The 14,027-nt window shown below is 38.3% G+C and overlaps 1 protein-coding gene across 1 annotated transcript in view; it reads right to left on the bottom strand.

Moving 5' to 3' along the window:
- Positions 1-14,027, bottom strand: part of HECW2 (HECT, C2 and WW domain containing E3 ubiquitin protein ligase 2) — a 176,471-nt gene that overhangs the window by 109,853 nt on the left and 52,591 nt on the right. The window contains exon 2 of the mRNA XM_055812962.1: positions 11,790-12,130. Coding sequence (XP_055668937.1) covers positions 11,790-12,081 — 292 coding nt within the window. The 5' untranslated portion in view covers positions 12,082-12,130. The remainder of the gene's footprint in view (positions 1-11,789; positions 12,131-14,027) is intronic.

Genomic DNA, 14,027 nt, shown 5'->3' with positions numbered 1-14,027 from the left:
TCGTCACCCAGGAAACAAGGAAACATGAATTTCCCACCTTCAAGCAATGTAATCAAGTGCACTGCCTTGTAAAAGCTCAAGTCTTTGAAAATAAAAGCAAAGAACCCAAAACTTTTTCAGAACCTTTCCAAGAACCAGTCATCCCCAGGGTTTCATGTTTCTGAATATCTGAAATCATGACAGGAAGAAATTAAAAATCCTTTGCCAAACAATGAAGATTTCATGAAATAGTAGTTATTATAAATGGCTTTTGTCTGTCTCTGGATTCTCACATACTTGTGAAGCACAAAGAGTGTGACTCCAGTATTCTGAGTATTCTCAGTCACTAAAAGTGAAAAAAGGCAATTTTTCATTAAAACTTTTCTGAGCCATCATCTGTTAGACATGAATTTACCAGCATGACAACGCTGAACAGATGCCTGTGGCTAGACGTTTACCAAATGACGGCGTATGTCCATGTGCTGGACTGGCAAAGGTGCCAAGCATCTTCTGTCACTTGGGAGGCTCACTCCCTACACATGGCTTTGGGAAATGCAGCATGGTCCAGCCAGGTACTGAATCTTCCAGAGCAGGTCAGCATCATCAGCCAGTTCCAAGAGGCAATCTCATCAATGCCATCCCACTCTTGGAGAAATGATCAGCTCTGGGCTCTCACGATGGAGGGAAACCGCACCCTGAGTTTGCAGCACAAAGTCACTCTTCACACAAACACAAGCAAGACAATAAAATTGCTGTGCCGCCTCCTCTTTTTCTGCATTACTCTTGACAGCCTTTACAGTTGGGATCAGTATCTATTCAGTCTTTCCACCTGATTGCCTTGGGCTTCATTTCTCTACTTGATGGTTTCTCTCTGTTGAAATATCTCTTGATTCCTGTATGTAATTTGTCATCTTTACTGGTCTGGCAAACAAAAGAGGTTTCTAATCCTTAGTATGCCCCTTTGCAATCCACCAACTGCTTCATCATATGCAGGTGCTTAACAGGCCAGTCCCAGAAATATTTCATTGTTTTAAAGCTTTTATCTCATACAGAAAAGCTGAGATCCAACTGCTCTTCCAGTGAGGTAGTGTCACATTGCAGCTAATGGGTACCACCACGGGACGGGCAGCCAGCCGTGGAGCAGCAGCCTCACACTGCCTCCCACCATGCTCCACCAGACAAAGCTGTCCCTTAGCTGCACGTTAAGTCAGATCAGCTTTTTACCCAAAGGAAAACTATAACCAAAATAGATGCGACCCAAAAGTACACTTAAAGTCGGTAGATTTTTCTGGAAGAAGATAGGTTTTTTACAGCAAGGCAGCTTCACCTTACTGATCATCTTAATTTTTCCAATTCAGACTCCCCTTTACCTTAACACAAGAAATGCTGTATAAAAATACAAGAAGGGAAACTAAAAAGGCAGGGAGATTGAGTCAGAAGGTGTAGACAGACTCCCCAAACCAAGAGCAGGAAAAAGTGTGCGGAACTGGGGAAAAAAAAAAATTTAGAATAAAATAATAATTTCATAATTTTCCACTTCAAATTAGCTTTTTTGTTTATCTGCTCACAGTACCCAGAATATCATAAACCTAAATTGTGATGTGTTTCCACAGAACCTTCCATGAAAGGAAAAAGGATGGAAGGAACAGAAGGGGGATTTGGAAAACAAACAAACAAAAATAATTAAAAATAATTTTAAAATCCCACTCAATGCAAGCCACTGTATTCATTTAAAAAAACCCATTTAAAATCAAATACTTTTTTCAGGTTATGTAGCTTATTACCAGAAAGTTAATTTTCAGAATGAAAATGCTCAAGCTTTGTCTGAGCAAAACCAGAAGTGGAGTACTGCTAGATGGTAATTCAGCAAACGAGCAAGTGGGACCTCCAAAGAGCGAGGTCATCCTGCTTCACTATTTTGAAATCAAATACTTTTAACACACTCTTCTCATCTTCAAAGAATCACAGCACTCTAGTTTTAGCCAAATGCAGTTTTCAGATTAATGTACTTCATATCCAACTACCCAAAGTAGCTTCAATTGTTCACAATAACTGGAGTTTCTGGTGAGTATGTATCTACCAAGATTACCAAGACGTTAGTAAATTTAAGCTACCTCAAAGTAACTGGTGGTTCATGCCCTAGCTAAACAGAAGACTGTTTTCCATTAGAAATTAAAACATTTTATGGCAAAGTCTTGATTAATTACATCTAACTGCACAGCAGTTATCAATCAAAAGACATTATCCCAGTGACAGCAGCTTACTAACCTATTCTTCGTTACCTCTCATGCAATAGATGCAGAAGAGTGAAAAAGAAGGCTGGAAGATTGCCCAGGATATTGCCTCTCTACTTCAGCAGAAGAGAATCTAGAATTTGCAGGATCAATTCACTCCAGAGTAAGGCACTAACAGTATAAACAGAGTTTTGCTGTAATGACCAGAAAAACTGCTAACTTGTCTTCAGCACCACTGTATCATACTCAGAGGAACAGGAGTGACTTACTTTCCCCATGCATTGCCTAGATCTTTTTTCTCACATGTATGCTTTATTAGTTTTGTAATGAGATCGATTATTTCTTCAGGGTTAAGATTTACCTTTTAAACAAAAAGGATGCTAGTATTACTTCCAGTCTCAAATCTTTAAGCTCATGTAATGAAGATGAGAGCAGGCAAAGCCTAACACTGCTTGTGAGAAGTGCTAAATGACTCTGCAGATTAAACTGGGTAAGACAAAAGCTAAAAGAAACACGAAGATCATGTTGCAATTCTTTAGAAGTGCTACCATTTTACCAGTGCCCAAAACCAAAGCCAGTTATATTAAAATCATCACTGGAAGTCAAAAAAGCAGATAAGCATGTTGCTTATTTAACTTTTTAGCACAAAACCTCAGAATTAAAAAGCTTTCTGTCTTGCAGTGTTAACATGCAACAGCAAAAAAAGGACCACCAAACTGTGTAGACTAATGAAGGCAAAGCAGCTTTATTAATTTGCGTAAATATCTTGAAAGCACCTACAGATAACATTACCATGATATCTCCTAGGAGAATAATTCTAAAAAGCAGTAATTCCCTAGGACTCTGCAGGCAAAGAACAGAACCTAGAATTAAATGCAACTAGAAGCAAAGGCTCGCCAACTCAGCTACCCCCAGCAATACGAATAAACCCAGAGCATAAAAAAGTAATTATAAAAAGTGCAATCAGACTTGCACTCCTATTACAGCAGCCTACAGATCACAGCCACCAACACCCTCTCTGCTGGGGTCACCACTGCACATTGCAGCTGAGCAGGTTGAGTGCAAATTACTGCCAGAGAGATGGTCCCTCACTCCTGGGTACACCCTCCTGAGGCTACTCTCCCTCATGCCATCGGAGATGCTACAGCAGCATAGAGCTGGTTGTGTTCTTGGGAGAGTAAATGCTCCGCCAGCTTAGCACCGCTCAGCCAACAGGCAGTAAAGACTAGCACCGAAGACAGTAATCTATGTTAATCTGAAAGGTTTAGTTCAGAAATATTTATTTATATATCAGATATATTTATGTTATTTATTTATTCAGAAATATTTAACTGCTTGAGCAGGAGAGAAGGAGTGTACTCAAGTATGCAGTAATTAGGACTGCTTTTCAAAATCAAAATCTTATATGCTGATGACTCAGAACATCTAGCCAAATGGATGAGTCATAAAGCTATTCCACATGATTTGGCAAAATATCAGGTGAGTTGCCTTTGATTTTACTTGCCGAAAACTTACCACGGTATGTTATGGGGGTTTTTTGGTTGTTTTTTTGTTTTGTGGTTTGTTGTTTTTTTTTTTAAGGGAAACTGGACGATGCATTTTCAATCCTATTGCTCAAATAATTCACAAGCGAAAAAATACATCAAAGAAGGTGTTGCTGCCTGTACATTAAGAACTATCCCATCAAAAACTCCTAAAAACCTCACCTTATTCATTGTTGACTTTGGTAGATTGTTGCATCCTTATTCAGTATCTTGAAGGCAACTGCCCGCCTGTAAATCTACTAAAATTCAGAGATGCATCTAACCTGAAAAATTTTTCAAATAGAATTGTCCCTGTCCCTGCAGGCTACCATCTGCTGCACTATGTCATGCATAAAACTCTATACAAATTAAACTACAGTGAATATAGAAATATGGGTTTTTTTCTTTTTTATAAGGTCATTACTGGATATTTACCTCAGTGACAACGTATGTGCCTGCTATTGCGCTATAATGTTTTTCTATGCATATTTCATCTTACAAAGCCAAACCCATTTAGGCTTAACTGGCTTCATATGCAAGAAAGCGCTTCCACATTTGATGGCAAAGATAAAACACTGATTAAGTTCATGATCTTGGAAGGCACCGAATGCCTTCAATTCTTAGCCCTCTTCACAGATGACACCTAGTAGGTCCAAGGTTTCAGTTTTAATCTGTCAAAAATTATCCTCAAGTGCAACTGCACTCACATGAACCACATTTACAGCCATCAAATAAAGCTTAAATCCTCAAGAAAGGAAGCACTTCATGGAACATGACAGTTCATACCATATCAAATAACAAAAACTTCTAATGGCAACTGAATAGCAACAATCAGAGAATTTTTGTCAGGGAAAACCAGAAAGAGAATTTCTAAACACCCTTTCTGTAAGAAAACTAGGAAGCGGTGACCTGTATCCATCAAACCTTCTTCAATGTACAGTTAAAAGAGGGCTTGATGTTAGCAGGGACATGCAAGAAGAGATCAAGCTGAAAATGAATTCTTAAATATTCCCCTTAAGAATAAATATCCTCTGTCCATTTCCTTTTATGATCTTACTATGTATCTGCGTAACTATTCAAGTTTTTTTGAATATATTCTACAAATTTTCAAAATAAGCTCCTTTACATTCAATTAACACTCTACAGTACTTATCTCGCTTCTTCAAGGCAAAGTCACAAATCTTTGTTTTATCTTTTCCTCTTCTGCTTACTACAGTATACAGGAAATTTTATGGAAGTTGTAGGTTCATTTTTTGCATTACCGCACATTGAGATATAAAAGATTAATTTATTCCCAAGTCAGGCAGGAATTACAAGGGCAATGAATATACTAATTTTTATAAACTTTCAAGGACTACTGACATATTAGTGATGGGATGAGCAAGCAGGGGCTCAAAATACAACCAAAAGCTGAACAGTTTGACGTTAACTCTGAATGACAGCTGGACAAAGGAAACAGATCTCATGAAGCGAGAGTTTGACCAGACCTTGAAACAAAGATCTGAAGCACAGGATTTGCTTGCCTGGGAACTGGCTGCCCACCAGAGTTACAGCGATGGAGTCCCGGATGCTGCTGGGCAGAGAAAGAAACACTCCCAATGCAGACGCCTTGCTTTTTCCCATGGAGTAAATGCCAGCTAAGCGCAGCCAGTTTACCTGCGTTCTTGTAGCATCTTCACCTCACATCAGTACTTGTCTTATGCCAAACTGGCAAACTGTACAAGGGTTGGGTACTGCTCAGGCTTACCTGAAAATTTTTCTGTCCCAGAGGAGCTCTGAGATGGTCAGCTCTGGCCATTCTCTGCATTATTTTTTTTTGTTCCTCAATTAGCATAAGTTGCAAGATAGACCTTGATGAGATTTGCTAGGAAAGGCCTATCAAGATCAATATAGGCACCTTCCGTAACCTCCTTGATTATACATTAAGAACCTGTGTATCCAATATCACGATATATTAAAAGGTTATATTGAATTTACCCACCAATGAAGTGTTAAGTTTCAGAGTCGTAGTATGCTTTTCTCATTTTTTCAAGTGCCACTGGTTTTAACTACACCAGTGATGTCCTTAACATACTATATTTAACACTCCGCTTCTAACACTTCTCCATTAATTCAGATTATTATAGTCACTGATAAATCTGTGCAGGTGAAGAAGCCAAGAACTTCATAAAAAATTTACAGGAGGAATTCTAACACTGTGCATAATGTAAAACTAATCCATAATCTATTACTTACATAGAACAAATGAATAGATGAATTAATGCAACTAATCCAGTTGTCAGTGATTTGGAGTAACTTTTTTTCCCAAATTATTCTGAAAACACTGTATGGAATGTTGACTGGATGACAGAAAACAGCTCAGCAAATGTCTATAAAAAACAAAATTAAAGCCAACCTCCCTCAAACAAATAAAACACCCAAGCTAACACAAGGCAGTTTTATGGTAAAAGGAAGTATAGCGAATTTAGAAGTGTACGTTGTTTTCCATTATCCAGAGTTTGTATTTGCCATCTTCTCATCTGCTGGAACAGCCACTGACATCAAAAAGGCAGGGTGAGGAAAACACAGCTTCCTATCCGAAGGATTATAAATGTTGTCATGCCAAAACCTCTTGCAGTGGAAAGATACTGACAACACATCTGAAAGTGCCCTCCCTGCAGCTACGTTTGTCTATTTTTCAGGTCAGGGGTATCTCAAAAACTTAAGAAACACAATTAACTGAAAAGTTTGGATGTTCTGGCAACACTTTCTCTGTCACAGCTTGAACTTCTTCCAGACATAAATACCATCCTACAAGCTTTCAGGTTTTGTTTTTATTTCTTTATCAGGCAGGCAATTCTTTTCTTCTTAAAACAAGTATCATAATTGTATTTTAATGTAGTGAGTATATATAAGGTACCTGCTACATGCCATGAAAACACACAGAGAAAGCACCTTCTGTTCATGTCTTCTAATTTTTGCAGTAAAGAGAAAGTATTATGCTGTCCATTTACTGATTTTTGAGTAAAATTCACTAGCTCACAACTGAGGAGGAGAAAGTACCAAATTCTGTGATGGTGAAAAAGTAACTTTACATGTGGGTCAGGATCTAGGAAGAAAGGGAAGAGTAAGACTGAAATGCAGTACCTGGAGGAAAAGCTTCCGAAGACCCCTGGTTTATTACAGATCTATTTTTTTTTTTTAAACCACTGTAAGCCTCACCACGTATGATTTTGCGATACAATTCCCATATTAGACTGCCTTCACTTTTCATTATCCCGCTCCAGAGGCAGCCTTTCCCTAAATATTACTAAATCACCAGCAAATGAAGTATTTCAAGACAGCTTTTTCCACACGGTTTTGCTTGTCACAAATATCAACATCAGACAGACACACACAGACTAGCGCCAGCCCCAGATGCAGGCCAAGATGAATTCACATTCTTTCCTGTAATCCTACTTAATTGTCGACTATGAATTTTGCTTCGTGATACATACTATTTAAGCATACATCTCCAGTGGGAGTTTCACCGATACCTCAACATGCACAGGTATGGCTCTTACAGAGCTTCAGAAACATAGCTGGTCCTTTTGTTTATTTCTTTAAGAGAACAAAATCACCACAGTGCTTAGATGTTCAGATGATATCATTAAAAAAAAAAAAAATAAACAAAACCCAACAGCCCACAAATCAATCCCCAAGGGCTCATGACAAGCAGCACGCCAGCCTCCTGGAAGCCTAAACCAAAGACTCTCCATGGAGCCAGCTGGGCAAAGACCAAGTGTTCTGCACAGAAAGTCAAGCCCATGGTTTGCAGATTTTAACAGCAGCTAAAATGAGGAGGAACCACAAATTCATACTGTTAAGCCCAGTAACTAGTCAATAGATATTAACAGTACTGCTCAGATTTTACAAGTACAGAAAAGTACTCATATTGCTAAAAAAGGAAGGAAAAAAAATCAAGCGAATAATCAGGCTTTTCTGGAAAATAATAAAATCATTACTTTGTATGTTATCCATAAAGAAAACCAGAGAAATCTTCTGGAAATAAAGTACCTTAACATTTTATAATCTCTCTGTCTAATGTAAGTCACTATTTTAAGTGTATTAAAGGCAGTTTACATGAAAGCTTTTTTATTTTTAATCGTGTCTGACCTGAAATAGAGAGGCTCCAAACCCCATTACCCTAGGCGGCTTAGCATAAACCTACATCCTAGCTGTTCTGCCCTTTGTAACTTTGCATCTTTTTGTTTGTGTGGTTTGATTTTGGTTTTGTAATATTTTTGTGGATCCATGTTGTCAGTGTAACAAAAAGCCAAGCAGCCTATGAAAAGCAGCTGATGGAAATAAATATAATGACCTTTGATAGCCAGCATTTTAAATGTGCTAAGAATCTCTAGAATAAGGGCATGCGTCTCATAAATAGGACTCTGTAAATTAGAACAAAAATAGGCCAACCTGGGCAATTTGGCCATGGGAGCTGATCTATTTAAACCAAAAGTAGGGTTTGCTTCTCCCTCCTGACTTTTTATTCTTTATTTTGTACTTTCTGATTTCTTTAAATATAAGACTTCATGGCAACCCATAAAACTCATCACGTTTCAAGTTCCCTCAGCATCCCATGAGCAGTGGAGAGTCTACCTGCTCATCTTCTTACACGGTTCTAACTGCCCAAGAAGTCTTGGTACTCTGCTGCTACAATAACACAACAGCAAGAAAACCGGGATGTCTCACAGTCCCTTCAAACTGAATATCCATTTCTTTTCTTTGATTCCAGCTAGCTTCAGTATGTTGTGCAGTCTTACTCACTGTAGGACTTCCAGAGCATGACCACTCTTGCCATGGGAAGATTCAGATTCCTCTTTAACTAGTGGAAAAAAAAAAATCTGTAAAACTCTAATAGCTTAAATATTGCTTGGAAAAAACCATGTACAGAGCAAAAGCTATGTCAGTACTGCACAGGAAAACATGGGTCTAACAGGATGCACGTGTTTGTTAAATTCCATAGTCTTCTACCACTTAAAAAGATTAAGAAGGTTTTTAGTCTGAATCCTAGTTTAGCTCTTAAAAAAAAAAAAAAAAAGTTAAAAAAAATGAGATAATTCCTCCCTTCCTTCCTTCTCCATTAGGATAGAAAGACTGAAAATTTACCTTTACTCCCCAAAGTACAGGTACAATACTCACTAAAAAGCCCCATCTCCAAATTGCATCACACCTTGTCACTTTCAAGTGACAATCCTCAAAACTGGTCCTGAAGAAAAAAAATGAGAAGCCCATTCCAGGCAGAGCTTAAAAACCGAATTCAAAATGATAAACTTGTATTTCAGATTTGCCAATTTCACGTTTCATGCAACACTGCCCAATTTACCTAAAGAAGAGCTAAGACTCAGAAATAACATTTTTCCCTTGCATGTAGTCTCACTGGGACACCTTTCTGTGCTTTTATAGATGCGTTATCTACATTCTCCACACATCTTGGCCCTGGAACTAGAAAGCTGCTTCAAGAAAACTTGATGGACAAGACTGTTCAAGAAGTGCTACTGACACTTTTTGAAGTTCAGATAGCACAAACCCAGAAATAGTCAGGAAAAAGGATGTTTGCCTTCACAGAATATGCTGCATCCCTCACATATACTTTTATTCTGGTAATCCTTAGGAATACATTGGAAAAGATGACATCCCTCTGTACAAAACAGTCCCTCCACAAGAAAACAGATCGTGTTTCAGCTGTACACAGTGATGAGACAAAGGAAGACATGAGTATGGTACTAAAGCCAGCAAACTCATCCGTGTATCAAAAACATTCTTTAAAATACAAAATTCTAGAAAAACTGAGCACAAATTTAGCGATGTAGAATTTTTCAGTTAGGTTCAACTTTGTGCATTTAAAAACAAAAGACAAAAAGTTACTGCAGAGGAGTATCTCAAGGGCATTACAGTCAATTAGTGTCTAATAAAATATGCAGCCTTTTCTACAAAGTATTCGTTCATTTATGACTTCCCCCCCTTTTTATTTTTATTTTTTAAAACAGAGGTCTAGTCTGGGAAAAAATTCACATGCACTTAAAATATAAGAATCAGTCCTTCAGAGTAAGATAACGCTGTGTTTCTCCCCTCAGGCTTTCCCATTTTAAAAAAGATTAACACCTATTTTCATAACCATTTAGCAGGGCAAACATTTCACTGAAGTTGTACTGCAGTAGAGCAAGCTCCATCCACCACTCCCTAGCGTAAAGCAAACATCTGCAAACCACCTAATAGTAAAGGCAGTGATTCTGATTACTAACAGTCGTGACCAACTGACGCCCAGGTGAATGTGTAGAGCAGTTTGTAGTAAATCTCTTAAAAATAAAGAGATATAATAAGTGTGGTGGGATTCCTAGTAAGCCACTGCAGTTTTAGCCTTGCAGTAAAACCACACTTGGAACAGCACAAAACTAGTTTCTAATGACAGAAAACTAGGGAAAGCATGCTAAATAAATAAATGAATGAATGAATGAATGAATGAAGAGACAAGATTGCTTCCAGTGTGTCATTTTCAACTCCTTTCATAATGGATATATTCTGTGAAATTAATTGGAAGTGAAAAGGTACCTGGATTGCTTCAGACCTTTGCCAGATCTCTCTGTACTACACCTGAGCTCAGAATGATGCTCATGTTTACAATTTCATCTCTTCATTTACAGAATTAATAACTACTTTTGCCCCCTCAAAACACTGATCCAGTTTTCATGACAGATAATTGTACAACAAACATTAAAAAAAAAACAAAAAACACACACAACAACAACACAGGACTGTGCTTTTTTAAGTAAGAGAAAAATATTTGCCTTTTTCTGTTCCTAGCTCCTTGAAAAATGATGCTTTACTAGAAGACGTGGGGGAACACTGGAGGTATAGCAGCAGGCTGGCACAGCCCCAGTACCATCTTGTGTTAGTGAGCACACACAATTTCTGCCACCTTCCGGAGGCAGTGTCAGAGGTGGGCAACTCTGTCAAGTGAAATGGTTTTCGTTTTAAAGAGCGAGCAGGATGGATAACCTCAAGCAACTACATTGAATATTAATAAGGTGTTTCAGAATGGGACTTTTATTTTTAAATATACTCACCCACAAATATCCCTCTCCAGAAAAAAATAAGAAGTGAACGTCCTCAGCTTTCAAAGTAGTAAGTGGCAACTGGACGTACTTCACAGCAATTATTACCAAGGACTGAAAATCCTGGATTATACCCTGTGCAGTTTAACTTACCTTAGCTATGTCTGTAAGAGTTATGCAAAAAAAGTTTTTAGATCATACTCTTAGAATTTTTTTAATCTTTATTCTTAAAACATGCTAGATACTTGAAAGAGCATATCAAAAAGCCTAAATTAAAATAGACAAGCACGCCTATCAGGCTGAATATATCCTTACCTCTCTGTTGTAAAAAAATGTGCAATTCACTGAGCATGCAGATCATTGAGAATGATGAAACCACAAGCCTTTAAGCCAAGACTCTGCTCAGATCTATTTTAAATCAGTAACAAAACTCTCACCAGCACTCACAGATTTTAAGTGGCAGTGGAAAGAAAAGCTCAATGTGAATGAGTTCCTGGACCTTTCATCATTTAACAAGAAAACAAGAAACCAAACGTACTCAAACTCAAACACTCTGTTATTACACAGTAGCGTGATGGGGGTGGGGGGGGGTGGGGGGGTGTTTAGGCCCAAGGAGGCATAAATTTGGCTGTTCCTTATAGGAAGAATACAGTACTCCAAATTTTCCAGTCTGTAAGGCAGCCACCAGAGGAAAGGTGAAAACAAGAAATTGTATGCACGCTTGTTTAAGAAGAATGCATTTCATCTTCTAGCAGGTTACTGTGGAATCAGATCTACATTAATCAGAATCATGTTTTTACATAGTTCACTGCACTAAGAAAAGCAAAGAGAAACCCAAGATAATTTTCTGCAGTCTTACCTCAACTTTATCTTCAAATTAATTATGCAGTGTGCCACAACACGCATCAAGAAATTAAATACGAAGTGGCAAAATAGCAAGAAACACACAGAAGTATTACAACATGGTTCTGACTTACCTATGTGATAAAGTCCTATCCAGTCAGTTGGGTCTACTTCTTCCTTAATATCCCAGAAAATTATGAGGTTCTGAGATTGCCCCAAGGTGTATTCGTACATACTGGCTGTCAAACTTGACCTGCTATCCGAGGTCACTAAATCAGTGTCACTGTTGGCACGCTGCAAGTTCATGTTCTCAGCCATGGTGCCCTGAGATGCCAAACTATGCAGATTCTCTGGGCTCAGAGTATACCGCAGCTGGGGGTTGCGACGTCGCACAAAAAGCAGGTGTTCTCGGGCTGAACTGGCCATCTCTTCTCCACCTTTGTCAATTTACGTGAAAAAGTTGTTGTTCAGAGATCTATCACGAAGAAGAAAAAAAAAAGTGTTAAAGCGAGACAGCAGGTTACTCAGTCAAATGGACTGGCACTAGCGCAACAACGTTCCTCCAGAAGCCTAAAAGGGACAGAGTCTAGTATTTTACTTTGTTGCCCTACTACTGCAGCCACCTCAGTGTTTGTACACATACATAAAAAAAAGTACTAATCACTTGCCACAAAATTCAGTTTAACGACACACCACGAAACAAAATTTCTAAGCGAGAAAGCGACAAAAAGCAAAATATCCAAGACCACCTATCAAGCAAGAACAGTGACAGTAACAAAGCTAATTTAAGTCTGGCCGTAGCCTAAAGAGCAAAGAGATAATGAATTCGTCTTCCACCAAAGAAATCAGAGCAGCACATGATCTACTTTCACTTACATATGTTAGTCTGCAACAATACTCTCCATGCACTGTTGTGTTCAGAATTGGTAAAGTGTTGAAGATATTAATAAGGTTGGACATATTTCAGTAGAAATACGGTATCACAGATTTATGCTACTGTAAAATAATTTGGTAAGAATTTTATTTTTTAAGGTACATAGCATAGCTTCTGAGATCCTCTATACCATACAAAAATACATCGGACCATTGACTGGGGTACTTCAGACTACGGATCTATATTCAGTTAGCCCATGTCAGTTTATCTGTGCAGTCAGATTTTGTTGTTCTTTTCCATACATCAGAAAACAGAGGCCTTATAAATTCAACAGCCTTCCTCTAGCCCTGAGGAGACACTAGGTGACCTTCACTGAAATGGTCACGTCAACATCATCACGCCATACCTTCAGAAACAGAACTTGCATCTCATTATGCACAGCACTAAAAGTGTCACCATTTGAAAATAAGCCCTCACATTACTCACAACTTGAGATAAATCATCAGAAAGGAAAGACAAGAATAGCAAAATATTGAAACAGAGGGAACAGCTTATAGGAAGATAGAATCGGCAATGGGGAACCCTCTTGCCATAGGAGGAGTGTGAAAACTTCCTTATCTAAGCCACCACGTGACTTTGACCAAAGCTGTCTGCCTTTTTCAAAAGCTGTAGTTTATATCAAGTCATTGTTTCTTAATTTTACAGAGGAAATAAAACAGTCCTCATCTGGCAGAACCATCTGCCTTCAGAAGAAACAGAATTCCATGGTAATGTGTTTTTCAGTCAAAATTGTGGAAGTGGTCTTCAGTAAGATACTCACCTGGAATAAAACCCCTGTATTTCCTGCAAAGTAACCCAAACCAAAGCTGTTGTTCTGCCCAGGAGTAACTCCAGAGCTCATTGCGAAGAAATTGTGTCCTTTCACTCTTCATACAATTTGAAAATCATATTTCAACGTTTCTGACCAGACTGCAGCTTAACCAGTGACAACAGCAATTATCCCAGTATAGTACCTGTGAGGTATGTATACTGCAGGAAAGATTTCCTTATTTTTATACATACAAATAACCACACATAAGAAAAATGTGTGCATGTACACATATATAAAAACAAATAAAGGCACCTGTATATTATTCTCAGGCTTTCTTCTTGCTGTCAAAGACTGCAGCTATCATACACAGATATATTTATTCTCTTAAGATAACACAAGCACTGTCAGGCAGTGCTGAGCATCACCTGCTAAAGTGTTCCTTGTTTCCAGCAAGGAAGCCTGTAACACAGAATTAGGCAGAACCCATAAGAAGTGAATGGACTGGTTGTGGGTATGGCCACTTCCATAGTACTGTAATTAGACCTACGGTACACTACCGCTATCAATCAAGTGTCTGATGACCAGTTTATTAAACAGAAATCTCAGCCTTTAAAGGTCAAAAGACACAGCCTCAAAAGGTCAAAAGACACTTAATTGTTAAAAAGAAAATCAAGGAGAGTTCTTGGA

Source organism: Falco peregrinus, chromosome 8 (genome assembly GCF_023634155.1).
Source record: "Falco peregrinus isolate bFalPer1 chromosome 8, bFalPer1.pri, whole genome shotgun sequence".
Classification (NCBI taxonomy): Eukaryota; Metazoa; Chordata; class Aves; order Falconiformes; family Falconidae; genus Falco; species Falco peregrinus.
Note: the sequence above shows the minus strand (reverse complement) of the source record. Positions and strands in the feature narration are given on the sequence as shown.